This window comes from Gracilinanus agilis, chromosome 4 (assembly GCF_016433145.1).
Source record: "Gracilinanus agilis isolate LMUSP501 chromosome 4, AgileGrace, whole genome shotgun sequence".
Lineage (NCBI taxonomy): Eukaryota > Metazoa > Chordata > Mammalia > Didelphimorphia > Didelphidae > Gracilinanus > Gracilinanus agilis.
The window spans coordinates 403711383-403731844 of NC_058133.1; the positions used below are offsets into that span (position 1 = coordinate 403711383).

Below are 20462 nucleotides of genomic sequence, written 5' to 3' on the forward strand. Positions count from 1 at the left end.
ACTAATGGGATTTTGTCTAAAAGACAAGTTGGCAACACCTTGAGTGAATACCTGTCATGGGAATTTCTTCCCTCCCATAGCATTTGTGTGGCATCCTAGAAATTTTTTGACTGTGTATTTGCTGTAAGGAGAAGACTGCTTTTAGGACTTTGAGGGAGAATAAATTAGTTTTTTGTTTTTTTTATGAAACATATCCCAAAATGTATCCTTAATTCTTGACATGGACATGGTCTTAAAATCACTAGTCAATTATGAAACCAGAGACCATTTTTACACTTAAGCAAAAACACAGCAATTATGCCTAAAGCACGAACTCATTTATTAGGGAAATAAACTCTCATCCAAACAGTGGTATGCAACAATGCTCTTTTATTATAGGAACTCTCAAAAACATTTTGACAAATGTTTTCAAAACAATAAAAAACAAATACTATTTTTTAAATCCCCTCCCCCCAACACACAAAAATATCTGTCATGAGCAAGTCTCTGATGATCAAGATCTTCAGGAAACTGAAGCAATTAACTGGGCAATTCGAGCTCCAAACAGACCATTCATTATCAACCAGATTATCTCTCTTCTTTGTTTTGCCTAGATTGTGCGCCAGCTTCTCCGTTTAATTTTGTGTACTGAATGTGCAAGGACTTAGTAGAATGTAGGCAAACAGCAAACTTGAAAATTTAGCCTGCTAAATGCTACTGTACATTTCTCAGTTCTAGAGACCAGCCCCATTCACAGGGCAATGCATTAAGAGTTAACTCAGGAAGCTCCACTATTATTCCTTGATTTGGCACAGCAACCCATTTAAGTGGATCTTGATAACCCAGTAACTTCACCTGCGATTAAGGAAGAAAAAAAAGTCACCAAAGTGCATGACTCTAACAATCCATTCTGTGCTTTATTCCTTTTGTTTTATTTTTTCCTTTTAAAAAACGCCACAGCTATTGACAGGAAAGGACAGTCTAGCCCATCTAGCCCAGAGATATAGACACTATGTATGTGGAAATGGTTCCAGACCCCCTTGATGAATTCCCATTTGTAGTTTTATGCTGCATCCTAAATTAAATAAAATGTATACTAACCAGACAAGGCAAAAAGAGAAACCTTGTGTCGGTATTAAGTGGGGAAAGGGGAAATATAAATAGTCTTTAAATGATGATAATCCATCTAAATTTAAGTTTAGTTTCAACCCAGACTCTAGCTACTAGTATATAGCTGAAGAATAGGATAATCCCTAAATTTTCTCTTTACCAAACATCTGATCAAAATATCAAAGGTATCTAGGGATTTCTCACATATTAGAGCAAGAACAGATCCTCATAATTAAGTGGTTAAAGGATATCAACAAATAATTTTTTAATGTTAATTACAATAATTGAAGTAGTCACCTCATACCCATCAAATCAGTAAAAATGATTGAAGTTCTCCATTTAAAGGAATCTTTGAGTAAAACAAATGACTGATGTTCTCGAAGATAAACATCTAGACATTTTATACTGATATGAATTATGACCATTAAAAATTTTTCTTTTTCTATGAAATGACTACAACCAAATCCAAACTTTTTAAGGCTTCAACAAAACATTTAACGGGTGGGGGCGGGGTAGCTCAGTGGATTGAGAGTCAGGCCTAGAGACGGGAGGTCCTAGGTTCAAATCTGGCCTCAGACACTTCCCAGATGTGTGACCCTGGGCAAGTCACTTGACCCCCATTGCCTACCCTTACCACTCTTCTGCCTTGGAGTCAATACAAAGTATTGACTCCAAAACAGAAGGTAAGGGTTTAAAAGAAAAACAAAAAAACAAAAAAAACATTTAACAGGTATGATCAGTTAGTTAACAAATCTGGCTCATATCCTTGGAAGAAATGCAATATGTAGACATTTTAAAGTCATATGAATGACTGCTTCAAAATTTTAGTTCTTTTTAAAATGGCTACCAAACACTTATTGCCAAGTCCTCATTTACCCTTACAACCAAAGCCAATGGGTTGCTAAATCCTTTCTACCTTCACATTTCTCATAACAATTTTTTTAACTTCTCACCCAGCTGCTAAGCTCTCATTACTTGACTTCTGGTTCCGGTTTCTCTCTATTCTAAATCCATCCTCCAATCAACTAGCAAATGATCTTCCTAAAAAGCAGGGTCATATCACTCCTTTCCTCGATATACTCCAAAGGTTCCCCATTATTGCCCAGATTAATACAAAATCTTGTTTGGCTTTTAAAGCTCTTTACCCACTGGCTTCTTCCAAAACATCCACTCTTCTTGTACTTTACTACCCTCCACATGATTGACAGTCCAACCACACTGGCCTTCTTGCTTTTCCTTGAACACTACACTCCGTCTCTTGACTCTGCCTTTTCCCTGATGTTCTTCATGCCTGAAATGCCCTATCCCAAATCTGACCTCAGACACTTCCTTGCTGTGTGACCCTGGGCAAGTCACTTAACTACCATTGCTTACCCTTTACCCCCTTCTGCCTCAGAACCCATACCCAGGATTCTAAGACAGAAGATAAGACTTAAAAAAAAAATGCCTTTCCCAGTCCTTATAATCCCCATCTTCCCTCAATCCCCATTGCTAGTGCCTTCTCTCTGAGACTATTTTCCATTTACATTGTCTATATCTTCTACATACAATTTTTTGCAGTTTCTTCCCCCATTAAAATTGCTCCTTGAGGGCAAGGGCTATTTCTGTCTTTTCATATTTCCAGCACATAATAAAATGCCTAAAACAAAAGTATTTAATAAATGCTGATATATAATTACTATAAAGCTATTAGGCATTTGTCTTGGATATCATAAATAGACTTTTAGTTCATTAAACTAAACTCAGAATTGTATATTTTTAATCAAGAAATCCCAGGCAATAATTTACAGAAATAGAAAGGTTAATTAAATTTTTTCTTACTGTTGTGGCCCCAGAAGTTGCCTTAGGCTCGCCAAGTACCAGCATTCTTGATGATGGCCACTGCAGGAATATAGCATAAACCAGATTTTCTTTAGGTTTTGATGTATACCTATGATAAAAAGATAAAGGCAGGCACACACTCAAGGAGAGGTCATTAAAACAAAAATTAAAGCATAATGGACAAAAAATGTGTCCCAGTTATTATGAATTGGGTCTAGACATATTTTACCAAAACACTTTTTAAAAGAAGGAATAATTTACTAGTCTTAATGAATTAGGACTTTTAGCTAATGCACAACAATTCTTGCTCAAGCTCTTGCTGATAGTGGCTCCTGATAATCTCCTCTGGTCAGCTGTTCAGTGATTTCAAATGTCAATGGATATAACCAAACCTCACTGGAATGTCTTAGTTAATTCAGTCCCTGGATACCAGCCTAACACTTCCTGCTGTCTATCCCTTTATCCCCAATACAAAGATACCTTAAAATCAACCTAAGTCCCACACTTTCCTCGGAACTTTTTATTTTTTTTTAAACCCTTACCCTCTGTGTATGGATTCTAAGACAGAAGAGGGGTAAGGGATAGACAATGGGAATCAAGTGACTTGCCAAGGGGTCACACAGAGGGAGTGTCTGAGGACAAATTTGAACCTAGGACTTCTTGTCTCTGAACCACACAGCTGCACCCCCTCCTCTGAACTTTCTTCAGGTTTAGGTCCATCTCAAACCCTCTTCTCGGGGGCAGCTGGGTAGCTCAGTGGATTGAGAGCCAGGCCTAGAGATAGGAGGTCCTAGGTTCAAATCTGACCTCAGATACTTCCAAGCAGTGTGACCCTGAGCAAGTCACTTGACCCCCACTGCCTACCCTTACCACTCTTCTGCCTTGGAGCCAATATACAGTATTGACTCCAAGATGGAAGGCAAGGGTTTAAAAAAAAAAAAAAAAAAAAAAGAAAACAAAAAACCCTCTTCTCAAGCCAGCCTCGCCCAGGTCTGGAGCTCCATTGCCCTCAACATTAGAGTCTTCACATCCCTCAAGGATTATATTCCCTATTTATTACCTTGTTCCTGTGACACTATTCCCTGCAATATCGCTTCTCCTGAATTTGTATTTTCCTACAATGTTATATTAATTCTAGAATGCCATGCTATTAGTTTAGGCATGTTATAGTGGAGTAGGGTAAGCCTCTGTTTCCATTTTTCTTTAAAATAAAAAAAAATTGTCCTTATAAAGATGAATTAGAGGCATCTTTGCCTAGGTTTGTATTGAGTAGTTAAGCAAGAAAAAGGATAGCCGGATACACACACTGAAAGCTCTCCACTCCTGAGTCAAGCCTTCATGGTAAATCTTGATTCGTATTCAAAGATTGATTTTTAGAACATCAAATACTACCATGTTCAAATGTAAATAAATTTTAAAAATTTAAAAATTTATATAATATATTTTCTTTGGCTCCCTTCCATTGAATAATCAAGAGCTGACTATTTTATACACGTCACCCAAAAAATAAGCACAGAGACCAAACATTAAGCTAATAATTCATATTCCGGTTATTCCAGTTGAGCTTAGCCACACTGAATTTGCTATACTTTATGACTATTGTGCAGCTTTCTCTTTTAACAGAGGCTCAGATTATTTTAAGATAAGCAAACTGGCAATTTCCCAATAAGTGATTTGAGACTCTTGAAAAATACAATAAAAAGAAACCAGTGAATTTTTTTAATTGAGTAAAAACTTTTTTTCTTAAATACTTTTAATTCTCTAAATCTTATAGCCTACCACTTCATTATGCAATTTTAAAAGCATCTCTTTTCTGAAGAAAGGCCTTCATCCTCTTTCCTGTACACGTAGAATCAAGAATTTTCTTCCTTTTCTCTTATCTCACAAACAGTCAAGCAGTCCTTTGAACTGGGTATTTTAACTTAGTTAACCCATAGTGTAGTAAGAGAGCTGGTCTCCTAAGTCAGGAAAACACGGGTTTAAGCCTAGCCTCTGACACTGCAGGCAAGTCACTTAACCTCTTAGGACTCCAGTCAATCCTCTGAGATTATAAATTGCAGGTGTCCATCGGCACTGGTGAAGGAAGTCACAGCCAATTTTTTTTTTTAATCTACTCACCAGACTCTTGGTGTGAGCTTGTCAGTCTGTGCTCGCCAAGGTTTGCTTTCATAAATGGCTTCCCCATTGACTTTCAACCAGGATCCCATTTGCCTCAGACGCTCTTCATATATTGGAGAAATCACTCCATCTTTGTTGGGACCAACGTTCATCAAAAAATTTCCTCCACACGAGACTGTTTCCACTAATTGCTACAATAAAAATTGAAGAGTATAGATCAACTGTGAAAGACTTAGCTCTTTTTATGAGTGTTCTCTTACAATAATGACCAATAGGTAAGTATGTTTTGCATGATAATACTTGTATAACCCAGATAAAAAAAAATAAACATTTTTTAAAAAGATCAAAGAGTATAATTATAGCATTGTTGTTATTAGAGGGGATGGGATGGAGGCAACTAGGTAGTGCAGTGGATATAAAGCCAGGTCTGGAGTCAGGAGGAGATCCTGGGTTCAAATCTGTCCTCAAACACTTGACTAGTTGTTGTCGCTCTTCTGTCTTAGAACTGACACTAACACAAAAGATAGGGGTTTAAAAAATAAAAAGGGGGCTGGAAAAGGAACAAGCATTTAAGTGCCTAATACGTGCTGGTAATTCTTTCATTTGATTTATTATTATTAACTACTTTAAGATAATTGTGTATCTGTGCCTTTTTTATATTCCTTATATAACACTTGTATATAGTAATCCAAATATGTAATAACTGGCATCTGTATAACAATGTAAAGTTTAGACAATGCTTTACATAATTAAACCTTGAAACAACCCATTAAGGAAGGTATTATTATTAAAGTATTATTATCTCCACATTTACTTTCCATTTTAGAATCAATACTGTGTACTGGATCCAAGGCAAAAGAGCGGTAAGGGTTAGACAATGGGGATTAAGTGACTTGCCCAGGGTCACACAGCTGGGAAGTGTCTGAGGCCACATTTGAACCCAGGATCTCCCATTCCTAGATGGTTCCCAATCCACTGAGCTACCCAGCTGCCCCCATAACCATTTTTGAATAATGAAAACTGAGGCTCAAAGCACTTAAGTAATTTCTCCAAGGTGACATTACTAGCAAGTAGGGAAAGATAGGACTATGAACCCAGATCTTTCTTCTGACTTGCAGGCTAGGTGCCATTTCACTAGAGCAAATATGGATGCTGATAATTCAATTTTCCTTTGTATTAAATGGGCCAAAGCAGCTTTTCATTTTGAGCTATAATGTAGGAAAACCAGTAAGTTTCAAAGTGCAGAATTTGGAGAAACCTTAAGGACCCATCCAGTCCAGCACAGAGTCTCAGAATAAATTGGGATGTGGAGATGGTCCCATAGCCCTTAGGGAAGCCAAGACCAGCACCCAGACCTCCTGACTCCTGCCCAGCTACCACGGGGAGTCAGAATCTACTTCAGCATACCGACACTATTTCTTCAATTGTGAGGAAGTCAGAGAGGGGAGCGTTCCTTCTGTAACTCCAGGATTCCTTGTCTATGGTCATACAGTTTTCCCACTTGTGAGGCAACAGGTGTCCTGGGTTGTAACGGTCACTGCAGGTATAGTAGCCACCATGCTTGCAGATGTTATTAAGTCCCCAGCGATCATTGGTTACAACTGTATCCCGAACTGGGCTAAAAAAGAATCATGTCTTAATAACAAGAAAAATCATGAGGAATTTTGGATTAAAAACTCCTACTTCAACAAAAAAGATCATGGGATTGCTGGGTTTGTACCCCAAAGAGATCATAGATAAACAGACTTGTACGAAAATATTCATAGCGGCGCTTTTTGTGGTGGCAACAAACTGGAAAAGGAGGGTATGTCCTTCAATTGGGGAATGGCTGAACAAACTGTGGTATATGCGGGTGATGGAATACTATTGTGCTAAAAGGAATAATAAACTGGAGAAGTTCCAGGCGAACTGGAGAGACCTCCGGGAACTGATGCAGAGCGAAAGGAGCAGAGCCAGAAGAACATTGTACACAGAGACTGATATACTGTGGTAAAATTGAATGTAATGGACCTCTGTACCAGCAGCAATACAATGGCCCAGGACAATTCTGAGGGATTTATGGTAAAGATGCTACCCACATTCAGAGGAGGGACTGCAGGAGAGGAAACATATAAGAAAAATAACTGCTTGAACGCATGGGTCAGGGTGGACATGATTGAGGGTGTGGACTCGAAACTACCACACCAATGCAACTACCAACAATTTGGAAATTGGTCTTGATCAAGGACACATGACAAAACTAGTGGAAATGCGCATCGGCCATGGGTGGGCGGGGTGCGGGGGGGGGGGTTGAAGGGGAAAGGAGGAGCATGAATCATGTAACCATGTTAAAAATGAATATTAATAAATGTTTAAAAAAAAAAAAGATCATGGGAATTTTGGTATCGAAACTAATATTTCTGAGTCTGAATTAACCAGTGCTCTTTGGTTTTTCCCCCCATTTATACTTATACTCTACATTGGACAAATGATTTGAAGCTTTGCTTAATGCTGTGCAAAACGAAATGCAGCATATAATACAAAAAGATCTCATGTAATTGGCATCTATATATGGCTTTAAGGTTTCCAAAGCACTTCACAAATATCAACTCATTTAGTGTTCAAAATAACTCCGAGGTTGATGCTATATTTGTCCTCATTCTACCAATAAGGAAACTGAATCCAGAGATTTCCATAACCTTCCCATAGCTACAAGGGTAGAAGAGTCTATCCTGGAACTCTCCTGATTCCAAGTCTTACAGTTCTTTCTATTACAGTTTATTCAAGAATGACAAAATTGTATAGGGAACACCCAACAAGAAAAATGACAATAAGAAATTGTTGAAAATGGAACAAAAGCTAAAAGATCCTATTCACTGCATGATATTTCTAGTGCTTCGTATTTACTATTTTTAAAATTCCCTTTTTAATTGATCTTTTTGTTTTTATATTCCCTTTATTTCCAAATTATCACTATATTCTTCTCTCCCCAAACCAGTGAACTTTTACAAAATAATGATAGTATTAAAGGAGGGGAAAATCAGTTCACCATAAACAATCAACACATCAATCATGCCTAGCAGTACCTGCAGTATTCCAGTCTTACCCACCACCACCTGTGGAGACATATATATAGTCTCAATCTTTCTCTAGGGATAAAACTAGGCATTGTAATTACTAGCATCCAGTTTCTTTTCATTCATACTATAGTTATAGTCACTGGGTATACCATTCTCCTGGTCCTACATTATGCTGCAAGCTCCTCTGACATTCATTGTTTCTCACTGTACATACTGTACAGTAATATCCCATTAAATTCCTGTATCAGTTTTTTTTTAGTCATCCTCTTATTAATAGGTCTGTTTCCAGTTCTTTAAAAAGTGTTGCTATGAATATTTTAGTGACCTTTCTTCCTGTATCTAAGCTTTTTGTGAGTCAAAAAAATACAGACATTTTAGTCACTTTTTAAGCATAATTTGAAATCTCTAAAAAAAAAAATTATTCTTTGTAACATTCTTTTTTAAATTTTGAGCTCCAAAATTTATCCCTCCCATCCCTCTGCTCCCCAATGAGAAGGCAAGTAATATCAGTTATAAATGTGAAATCATGCCAAACATTTCCATTATTAACCATATTTTTAAAAGGCAAGAACTTTGGTTTGAGCCCTGAAGCATTTATCAGTTCTCTTTTTTATCATGAGTCTTAGAATTACCTTGGGTCACTATCTTGATCAGAGCCGCCACACCATTCATGGTTGATCATTACCATGTTGCTGCTAATGTGCACATTGATCTGTTATTTAGATTATCACTTCATTTTGCTTCAATTCATATATAGTTCTATTTTTTTAAGCCCTTACCTTCCATCTTAGAATCAATACTGTGTATGGGTTCTGAAGCAGAAGAATGGTAAGGACTAGGTAATGGGGGATTAAGTGACTTGTCCAAGGTCACCCAGCTAGGAAGTGTCTGAGGCCAGATTTGAACCTAGGACTTCCACCCAGCTGCCCCCTCAATTCATATAGTTCTTGCCATGTGTTTCCTAAACCCCACCCTGCTTCTAATTGCTTATAGAACTCCATCCTTATCAACTGCCACAACTTGTTCAGTCATTCTCCAATTAATGAGCATCCCCTTGATTTCCAATTCTTTACCACCACAAAAAGAGCTGCTTTAAATATGTGTATAAATAGGTCCTTTTCTCCTACTTTGATCTCTTTGGGATATGGACCTAGTAAGGGCACTGTTGGGTCAAAGGATACGCACATTTTACATCCCTTTGAGGAGTTCCAAATTGTTCTCCCTCATCCTGACCAACACTAGTCATTTCTGATATGTTGGACCAGTTCATAGCTAGTGTCTTACCGTGCCTTTCTTTCCAAAGCTCCTCCTAGAAACTAAGGGGAAGATTTCCAGTCATTGGGGAACGGCTGAACCAAGTATCATAGGTGAATGTATTGAAATATTGGGGGTTGTAGTGATAACATCCTAATGGGGAGGAAAAAGCAAGTGTTCCTTCAGAGTCCTCAAAGGACAATAAGTTAAAAAACAAAAACAGAGAACCCCAAGTGAGGAACAGGAGGGTAAAATGGTTCTGTTCTTCAGATCTGAGGAAGAAAATGAGGAAAGGGTAAAAAGAAGGAAAAAAGGAGGTCAAACTTGCTATTTCTCATTCACTGGGGTACTAAATAAACATAGAAGGGATGGAGGAAATGTCAGAATAAACCTCACTCCTCTCCCAAACAGAAAAAGGAAGGCTGAATACATAAACATAAACATGGGCACCCATGCACAGATCTGTTAATTAACTGCATATGTGAAGTATAAGAGAACGGGAGAGTCAAGGAGAACACCAAGGTCATAAAGCTGGGGGCCTGAAAGGATGGTGATGTATAGGAGTCTGACAAACAACTGAATGGGATCACAGAAGTCTGTGCCAATAAGACTGAGAGGCATCCTACATTAGATAACTTACTGGACTTGGGAGTCAGGTCAGGGAGTCAGGAAGTTCAAATCCTACCTCTGATACTAGCCATGTAACCATTGGTTTAACTTCTAAAGAATAAGTTTCCTCACCTGTAAAACAGAGATGAGTATACTGGTAGGATTTATCTCAGAGCTTTGGGGAGGCACATAAAATGCTTCATAAATGATGCTGTCATTATTATTATTGTTATTATTATTATTAAGCATTGTGATGTAGTGTATACAGGGTTGGCCTTAAGAGTCAGAATGAGGTTGAAGTCTTACCTCTAAAACCTATCAGCCCTCTAACCTGGGTAAGTCACCTAGTTCCATCATGCTCCACGTATCTCCCTAAGACTCTCAGGTGGCAGATATGTCCATCCATCAGCATCACTGGAGCAAATTTCCAAATTGGGAGTCCTAAACATTGATGCAATCACAGGCCTGGACCAGGAAGAAATAATTGCCCAAGAAACATAGAATACAGGGACCCTAGTCAGCCTATGAACTCTTTTCATGGAAAATTTAGAATTAATTAGAATTAGAGGAATTAGAGGAACTTAAAACATTACCGATGTAATGACAGAATTCAAAGTAACTAAAGAAACCTATGCACTTACGTACCTGTCATTATACAACCAGGCTAAGAAGCCAGTGCTGTTCCAGTAGGTATCTGGAGCATCTCCATCACCATCTGCCCAGAGAATCTCAGGCTTGTATGTGTTCACCAGGTCATAAAGATCAGGAAGGGTCTTAGCGGTTGGGTAACTTCTTGAATTGAAATGTTTAGCTTGATCCGAAAGGAAAAGGGGGTTGAACCATTCAAAAAGGGAGTAGTACAGGCCAAAGTGTAGGCTGGTTTTATTTCTAATAGCTACTTCCATTTCTTTAACAATGTCCCTTTTTGGCCCCCTGTCAACAGAATTCCAGTTCCATGAATTATTAGATTTCCACAGGTTGAAACCTGAAAAACAGAATATGAAATAGAAAATCTTTAAAAATATTTCTGGGTTGTACTGTGTATATGTATTGTTTTGTTTCTGGTATGGATCTGTGTGATTTCATCTGTGAAAGGACTAAAAAAATTCCTTCTGTCAATGCTGATTAGCTACTCATTGGTCATTTGACCATATTAGACAGTTGTCAGGACATCTGAGATATCCAGGGAATTGCCCAAGTCTTCTCTGCCTGTAAAAAGGACTTAAACCCAGATCCTCCAGATCCTGACTATCCACGAGACCCATGCAGCCCAGTGAAAGGTATAAATATATACCTTATTTATGCAAAAAAAGATTTTACATGACAAAAAGCAACATTATTTGAAAACACGCATTAGGGAAAATACTTGCAATAAATATATCATATAAAGAATTACAAATATATAGTTGTAATTGTATAATTGTAATTGTAATGACATGTGTTATAAAAATAAATAATAGTTGGGACTCTTCTTGATACTGTTTTACTCCTACAGATATTGGTTAGGGAAGCTGCGCCTTTTGCATTTCCCTAAGGAGCTGGTGGCTGGGAACACCCACTCAGTCACCTTAGTTTGATGTTATAAGTCCCTTTCTAAATATAATAGTGCCCAGGCAGGACCCTTAATGGTCAGGTAGATGGGAAAACCCTTTCAGGTCCCACCTGGGGTTATATTAATTAATATTATTGGGCTCTATTAGCCTTGGATAACATTTTCATCTGACTGCGTTGCTCCTTCCCCAAGGACCGTGATGTAATGACCACTCAGGAAGGTACTTAAATAAACTTTATCTATTGATGTTAAATAGGGAAAGGAATAATCAGGAACAGATTGGGGATAGGAGACTGTCACTATAGCTATGATCAATAATCCCTCAGAACTGTAGGCTGTTGTTTCAGTAAGCTACCATTAGTGGTTTCTCGCTCCTCTGGTTCAGCTTGGCCACTGCCAAATCAGAGGACAATCTGCTCAGTTGGTACAGATACCGATGACCTCTCTCAGCTTTCTTAGTACCAATTTGTGATGTCAGCCTGCACAGCCTTTAGGAAGTAATCCTTTAGGAAATCCACCCTCTTCTTCTTATATCTCCCTTCCTCCCTTCACCTCCCGGGCCCAGATACCTAATAGCTAATGATGATTCGAATGCCTAAAGAGCTAGGGAGATTCAGAGAGGATCAATGGACAAAGCTCAAAAAGCACAAAGACCTGAGCCTCCAGGACCAAAGACCAAAGACCTCTCCCAGATGGCTGTGAGGGCTCTTTCTCTCCTCAGGCCAACTGCCCTTCCCCTCTCCTAACTGCCTCTGCCAACATTCCAAGGTCTCCAACTGTCTTCCCCTCTCAAGGTGAGACAAACCAACTCTCAGAGTTTGAATGTAACACATGAACTGACCATTTTTGGAGGAAATGCAAAATGCTGATAAATCATAGTTTACATAATCAGAGAAATAAAAAAAACTAGACAACCTTAGGATAGCACCCATAGAATTGGCAAAAACATCCAAAAAATTATAAAATCTAATGTTAGCAATATCTCTCTGGAATGGGAGATAACTCACCCGCAGACCAGAATATGCCAACCCTGATCCACACCTCAGTTGCAACTCCACAGATGGGGTTGTGGCTCCACACCTGGGGCTGCTACTCCATTATATTTTGGACTATTCCTCCAGGTTACTCCATCTCCCTGAGATCTACCACTCCATCAGCCCAGGGCTATGGAGCTGCTACCCCCACCTAGAGGGTGGCTGCACTACTAGTCCCTGGGCTAATCTATCAGCCTTAGGGCTCCTTGATAGGGTCCCACACACACTATTCCATCAGCCATTAGGCGATTATATTATATAAGAAGCCTTTTCTTCAAATAAAATTATTTTCTTACTTCTGGATTGAACAGAATTTGAGTCTCCCATTCTTCGGGTGGGACCTTGCTACAAATTTGGGTTTTCTCCCACAACATTTCTATTTGTGTCTGACAGTACTAGACAGTCATGATAGAATATAACTATTACACTATACTTCATTAGAGAGTGCCAGGCTTAGAGTCAGGAAGACTCCTTTTCCTAAGTTCAAATCTGGTCTCAGACTTTTGCCAGCTGTGTGGCCCTTCACCTTGTTTGTTTGAGTTTTCTCATCTATAAAATGAGGAGGAGAAGGAAATGGCAAACCTCTGCAGTATGTTTGCCAAGAAAACTCCAAAGGGGGTCACAAGAGTTGGACATGACTGAAATGGCTAAATGATAGCAATAACAAATAAATGTACTAATATATAAGAATAACAAATCAAGAATACAAGAAAATTTGGAAAGATCTAGAGGATTGCTTTATAAATGCAACAGATGGGGCAGCTAGGTGGCTCAGCAGATGGAGAGCCAGGCCCAGAGACAAAAGGTCCTGAGTTCAAATTTGGCCTCAGTCACATCCTATCTATGATACTGGCCAAGTCACTTGCACCTTCCCCCACCCCCGCCCCCCAGCCCTTACTGCTCTTCTGCCTTAGAACCAATTACCAGTATTGATTCTAAGATGGAAAGTAAAGATCTCAGATAGATAGATAGATAGATAGATAGATAGATAGATAGATAGATAGATAGATAGATAAATGCAAAAGNATAGATAGATAGATAGATAGATAGATAGATAGATAGATAGATAGATAAATGCAAAAGACTTTTATGAGTAAACATGGATTCCCAAGAGAACATGGCAAAGGCATTGTTTTTATTTCGTTGAATCATTTGTTTTCTTAATCAAAATGAACAATATTAAAATTTTAGGTTAAAATTTTCCTATATTTATTAGTATTCTTTTGCTTGTAACAAAAAAAAAATTTAAGATGGTGATTTATATTCCTCCCTGGGCACTGTCAGCTTTTCTTTTTTTGGTCTTTCTTTGCAGTCCAACATTAGCACTGTATTAGGCACATAACAGGCCCTTGATAACTTATTTCAATGTTTCACTCACCTTCATGATGTTTGGTGGTCAAGACAATGTACTTGGCACCTGAGGCCTGAAAAATTTCTGCCCATTGAGTAGCATTAAAAAATGTTCCTTTAAAATCCAGTGCAAAGTCCTCGTATTTGAAATCAGGAGGATAGTTAGCTTTCATGAAGTCTACAAAGGCTGGAATTTTTTCCTGTCTCCAGTACCACCTACAGTGAGAAAAAGAACCGCCTCAAATATTCAAGTTCACAATTGAAGGAAGGTATTAAATATGCTCACTTTCTTCTCCTTTTCTCTCACTGCCTAAACTCCTGCCCGTTATCGTGTGGAGGGAACCCTGGATTGTGCCAGCCGTGCAGGTCAAATGGGATGGTTCTGAGTGGAGGACTTCGCGTCTGTCAAGAGAGCTCAGTGGCCCAGAGAAGTTCAGAACAAAGGCCACAGGGGAGAAACAGAGGCTCTGAGAGGGTGGAGACCATGACATCAGGGTTTTGTAAACTGGAATGTGTCTCTGAACTTAGCTGAATTTTCAAAGCAGCTCACAAAAACTGTCCCACAGTCCTTGGGGCAGTCTTTAGAGACAGCCAGGTGATGTGATAGATAAACCCTTGAATAAAGGAGATCTGAGTTCAAGTCCAGTTTCAGACACTCACTAATTAGGTGAACCGGGGCAAACCTGTTTGCCTCAGTTTCCTCATCTGTAAAATGGGGAAAATTGGGTTGTTATGAAGATCAAATGAGATAATATATACAATAGAATAAGCACTTAGCCCGGCATATAGTAAGCACTATATTGTATATTGTTAGCTGTGAGTCAAGGCAAATCACCTAACCTCTTTCTGTCTACCTTAGTTTCTTCAAAGGGTAAAATGGGGACAATATTACATATGCCCTAGTGCTGGTGGAAGGATCAAATGCAATATTTGTGAAGAGGTTGGCACACACAGTAACTATTTAATGTTCATTCTTTTCCCTCTTCCAGTTATAAACCTCTCTGGAGAAGGGGATGGCCTCACAGACCAAAGGGATCAATTAATAAGCTTTTGTTAAATCCCTACTTTGTGTCACTGTGCTAAGTGGAAGGGAACAAAGACAAAAATTAAACAGTCCCTACCTTCAGAAAGTTTATAACAATCCTTTAAACAGTGATGAAATATTTCAGTGATCCAGATTAATATGCAACTAAAATAATTCTCCTCCTGTTTACCCTTCCCCTCCTTTAAAAATCAATTTTTTATTCTAAATGGTCTGCTTACTTGTGGAGATCTCTTTATCATCTCTGATAAGGACAGCTTAGTTGATAAGGAAATAAGGACAGGACAAAGGAAATGTCTTTTACTTCATGCTTCCAGCTCTGGCTCCAGGAGCATGGAGTTTATTATATATATTTCAAGACTCATTTCACACAAAAGAACTCCCCCTCTCCCCCCGGAAACTTTGCAGATGTGTAGAAGTTACAAATTATGTCACATCAAAACACAAAACATTGGCTTCAGAAAAGGCCAAGGTCAAGGCTGAATTTTGATTAGGTTCTTATCAGAAAGCCAAGTTGGGGAGTATCTTGGCCTTAGTTATAACAGGCAGCAGCATTCCTTGCTGTGTTAACAGTGTTAACCCTTTAAATTCAGGCTTGATAGGAACTGAAAGCTTTTCAGTAAGGCCATAATACTTTTCAAGAAGAAATCACAAGGATCACAAAAGGGGTCAAAAGGAGTCTCAGATTTTTATCTATTCTCTTATTGGCTTCCCACACTTACTCAGATTAAAACATAACTTTACAGAATCATACATTTATAGCTTACTTTCTGTCTTAGAAATAATGCTAAGTCTTGGTTCCAAGGCAGAAGAGGTGGTAAGGCAGGTTAAGTGACTTGCCCAGGGTCACACAGCTAGTATATATCTAAGGACAGATTTGAAGGAGGAGGGGTGGGAAGATATCTCCCATCTCCAGACCTGGCTCTCTCTCTCCACTGAGCCACCTAACTGCCCCTTTCATGTCTTTAGACTAGTTTACTTAGGGGTATTTTCTGACAACACCCCTTATTCCAGTTTCCACTAAATAAAGTGGAATGATAACTGGTAGAAACAAAACCAAAAGATTTTAATAAATTGGTTATATTCAAAGTTCATTTCTTCCTTCTTCACTCTGAGCAGTAGCAAAGAGATAAATACTGGAAAATGGAAAAAGCAAATGGAAAAAGAGTCTTCTGAAATAATAAAAGTCAGTAGGAAAGGTATCCCCCAAAAGGAAGATCCAATTGTAGATTACAGGCACATGGAGAAACATGGCCCCACACCTCTGCTGCCACTCTGGCTTGCCAAGCCTCGCCTTTCTCCTCCTATCCAGATGTGTACCTATCCAAGCCCCCCCACCATAGGCCTGGATTGCATTGTCTCCGTGTGCTCCTTGGGTGGCAATCCACTCGGACCCTAACACACATACCCAGGGCACCCTTCCCCCAGTTCCTCCCCTTTCCTTCTATTGCTCTGGGCACAGTGACCAGATCAACCTTACCACCGATTCTGGAAAGGATTTGTCAGCTGACTGCCCTATCCATCAATCCACCACCCCAGACTAAACTTTTTTGCTCTACTCCCCTACATAGCCTGTCTTTCCCTTAAGCTGCATAAGAGAAGAGGCCATCCCTCTTTTTTGTTTGCCCAGTGTTTAAATAAAACATAAATAAAATAAAAAGTAAAGTGTCTAATACAGTGAGCACTTAAATGCTTTATCATTCAAATCATTCATGAAGATAACACAAGTTCTTCCTCTACTACTCCAACTGTTGGAAGGTGTACACAGATCACTCCATGACCAGCAAAGACTTAAGATTTATTAAATTCTTAAAATAGAAAATAACATAAATAGCACAGGCTTTGGACTAAAAAAAAAAACCAATTATGTTTAAATCCTACCTCAGGATTTAACCTACAGACTAGTCTTGAGTTTCCTCAGATATAAAACCAGATATAAAACAAAGAGTTTGGGCCTAAATGCCTTGAAAGTCCCTCCCAGCTTTGATCCTATGATTCTAAGACCATATGAACTCTGAGGTTTCTTCTGGCCCTAAATCCATGATAATAAATTCTGTCAAGAAAAGCACTGAGGAAGAACTAACAAAAGACTATCTTTAAGGCAGATGTTTGGAAAGAAAGTATCAGGTCAGAGTTCCAATTTGGACAGGCCCTAGCAGCACTAGGTCACCCCACTCAATAACTTCAACCCAAGCCAAAAACTCAGAAAAAAAGCCATTGTGCTATAATGTTTTTAATGCCCCCAACAACCTTGGTTCCAGAATGTGGCCAAATGCCACATTTGTCACTAACAAGAAAATTATAAAGGTGAAAGGGAACAAATTCAAGGTATACCTGCTATTTTGGATTCAAGTTACTGTATAGTCCATAGCGACTCTTCAGGTGAACTGACTGCTCAGGCAGCAAGACCCACCCTCAAATATACTCTTGCATATTGTAGGCATTAAAAAATAAATTTTAATTTAATTAATTTTAATAATAATTTTAATAATTTTTTTAATTTAAATTTTTTAATTGTTTAAATTTAAATTTTTTATAAATCTTTGCTCATATTTGGCTTCAAGATACTTTCTAGCTGTGTGGCCCTGGGCAAGTCACTTAATCCTGATTGCCTTACCCTTGTTGCTCCTCTGTCTTGGAAATGATACTAAGATAGACGGTAAGGGTGCAAATAAATAAATATTGCTTAAGGCTTACAAAAGCACTCTCCACAACCCATGACAGCTCTATAAGGTAGGTAGTGGAAGTATAATTTCAGTCATATAAAGACTTTAAAAGGGTTACCTAAAATATCCTGGAAGAATAAATCTAGTTAATGGCCAAGAGTTGAGATAAACTTCAGTCACTACTTCCTATTAGACCTCTTGAACCAGGAGTACAATCTAATGGAAAACATCATGGAGAAAGAAGGCTGGACTTGGGACTAAATTGTGTTTCTAGTATTTACTAGCTGTACAACCTAGGGCAAATCTCTCTGGGAATCCAGACCCTCATTTGTAAAATAAGGAGGTTGGACTGGATTACCTCAAGACTTTCCCAAATCAATAATATAGGACCTTATCTCTGGTCTAATAGCCAATTATTTTAAATCCAATATTAGTCATTCTTTCATTTATCTATCTCAAATTTCCTACTTGTACAAAAGGAGACTAATCCCATCAAGCCAACATCCTCCATTTGTTGGTCAAAGTGATCCTCTAAAAGCCTGAATTTAACCATGTTACTCACCTACTTTTTAAACTCCAGGGGCTCACTATTACCTCCTACATCAAATACAAATATAAAATATATAAATTGAAAATGCTCTGGCTGAGGATTTCTTTCTCAATCTGCCCTTTCCAGTCTTCTCACACCTTAACTCCATAATCCAGTGACATTGACCTCCTTGATTCCTCATACAGGGCACTTTAATTTATTTTATTTTTCATTCAATTATTTATTTAATTTTGTGTATGCGGTTTTATTTATTTTTTTATTTAGTTTATTTTACTTAATATTTTACTAATGTATTGAGCCCATTATTTATCATATGCCTACTCTATGCGGGGCTCTTTGCATAAACTGTATGTATACACCCACCCCCAGGAATACTTTGTGTCCTCATCTCTGCTCTTGACTTCCTTCAAGACGAAAAATCAAAGCCCTCCACCCCAGGCTTCTCTCCGAGATTTAGCTCCCAAACCCTAAGAGATGTTGCAAAGCCATGTTTATTTTCTCCCCTACGAGAATGTGAGCTCCCTGGGAAAGCATGGACTGGTACTTTCTTGTGTTTAATTTTTTAAATGTCTACACTGTATAACGGTGCGGGATAAATTCTACCTGCTGCCCCTACTCTTTTGAGTTTGTGTGAGGACCAATGGAAACATATGGTTAGAAATATGTATCCAGATTAGTAGCATTCAGTACAAATCACTGCTCCATTAGCTAGCTGTGTAGCGGCAAGAACGGCCAGGAAAAGGAATTGGAAAAGAAGGGGGAAGTGGATGAACATCAAAGGGGCAGGCAGGAAGGAAGTGTACAAATGACCCCCGCTAGGAATTGGGGCGAGGGGCGGGGGAGGGAGGGGGAAGAGGCGGCGGGAGAACTCCCGAGAGAACGGAGAGAAACCAAAAACAAAAGCGCGCTCACCAGAACCACTCGCTTCCGAAGCCGGGCACGGAAAACAATCCCCAGTGAATGAAGATCCCAAACTTGGCCTCATCAAACCAAGCCGGGAGTTCGCGGGCATCCAGGGAGTCCCAGGTGGGCTCATAGCGCTTGGCCTTCGCAGAGCATCCTGGCAGGAGTGGGGAGAGCAGCAGCAGTAGAGACAGCAGCAGCAGGGCTGGGCCCCTCGCCTGAACCAATAGCCGGCCGGAGCTCCGGCTCCCAGCCATGTTCTCTTAGAAGGAGAGAAGTGACTACAGTGCTTCGCAGCGCTTAAATTGCTACTCCGCCCCGCCGGTCCTCTTCCGCCTTTAAACTAGTCTGTCACCTGACTCTAGAAGGCTGGACTTTTTTTTCCAAGCCAAGTGGGGTTAAAGTTCCCACTTGGACAGTCTTTGCTGCGGGCTTTTTTATTACTTGGGCTTAGGGGCCTTTATCTCTTGTTATCTCCCCCCTAGGTCTTGGGACCATTATCTCGGCCCCTCCCCTTAAAATGTGACGTTGGGGAATCGGAACGGTTTTTCACCTTTCTTTATGTCCTCAGAACTCAGCAGGTGATCTGGTACAAAGTAGGTGCTTTTAGGAAAGTAGCAATGCAACGATCCAGGACAATTCTGAGGAACTTGTGTGAGAAAGACCGTGGTGGGATGGGTATATCACGTAACCATGGAAAAAAATATTCTTAATTAATTAATTTTAAGAAAAGAAATGCTGGTAGACTTGGCTCGACGTGAATATCATGTGCTGACGGGATTGCAAATTTAGAGGTGACAGGGATTTTGGATGTCAGCCTCCTGGTTTAGTCCCTAGATAAATGCTGGAGTTCGAATAATGCCTTAAACACTGGTTGCATGGCATGGATAGGTCAATTCCTCTCTTTTCACCTGTATAATGGGGATGATACTAGCCCCTACCTCCCATTGTGCTCGTAAGGATCACAAAATACACTACACAAATGCTTGCTAGTGTTTATCAGAGAACATCTAAGTCTAACCGGCCAGAAAACGGAGATATTGGGTAGTAAGCAGCTGAGGTAGGATTTGGAAAACAGGTTCTCTGCCTCTTCACTGTACATGGGGTAGAGCTGATATTGAGAGCCCGAGGACTTCCAGAGTAGAAATACTGCTAAGACAGTAGGTCGGAAGGGCTTCTCTACCAAAGTGCCACAAAAGTGTTAAAGGCGAAAACCATCCACAAAGCAGGCACCAAATTTCACCCATCTCCTCAATACCATATGTCATTTATTTAAGGCTCCAGGAGGTGGCACATTGCAAAGTGGTAGTCAGGATATCTTTAAGACTATTAGCTGGAGAGTATTAAACAGGGAAGAATATGTAGATTGAGATGGTCCCTCCCCCCAGGAAGAAATATGTCAGAATCAGTCAAGA

At 39.3% G+C, this 20462-nt stretch overlaps 1 protein-coding gene across 1 annotated transcript; it reads right to left on the bottom strand.

The window, feature by feature from the left end:
* Nucleotides 1-354: 354 nt before the first annotated feature.
* Nucleotides 355-19310, bottom strand: FUCA2 (alpha-L-fucosidase 2). The gene is made up of 7 exons (XM_044674702.1): nt 19057-19310; nt 13915-14102; nt 10596-10935; nt 6436-6646; nt 5029-5219; nt 2911-3019; nt 355-834 (listed from the first exon to the last, which is right to left on the bottom strand). The coding sequence occupies exons 1-7, from the start codon at nt 19302-19304 to the stop codon at nt 694-696; spliced, it is 1428 nt and encodes a 475-aa protein (XP_044530637.1). The 5' UTR covers nt 19305-19310; the 3' UTR covers nt 355-693.
* Between the last annotated feature and the right edge of the window lie 1152 nt (nt 19311-20462).

Excerpts from the sequence above, each read along its gene's own strand:
- FUCA2 (XM_044674702.1), bottom strand. The coding sequence starts at position 19,304 with ATGGCTGGGAGCCGGAGCTCCGGCCGGCTATTGGTTCAGGCGAGGGGC. Across the intron at positions 6,647-10,595 it reads GCCTGGTTGTATAATGACAG|CCCAGTTCGGGATACAGTTG; the intron begins GTACGTAAGTGC and ends ATTCTTTTTTAG. Across the intron at positions 835-2,910 it reads CAACTTCTGGGGCCACAACA|GTGAAGTTACTGGGTTATCA; the intron begins GTAAGAAAAAAT and ends CCTTAATCGCAG.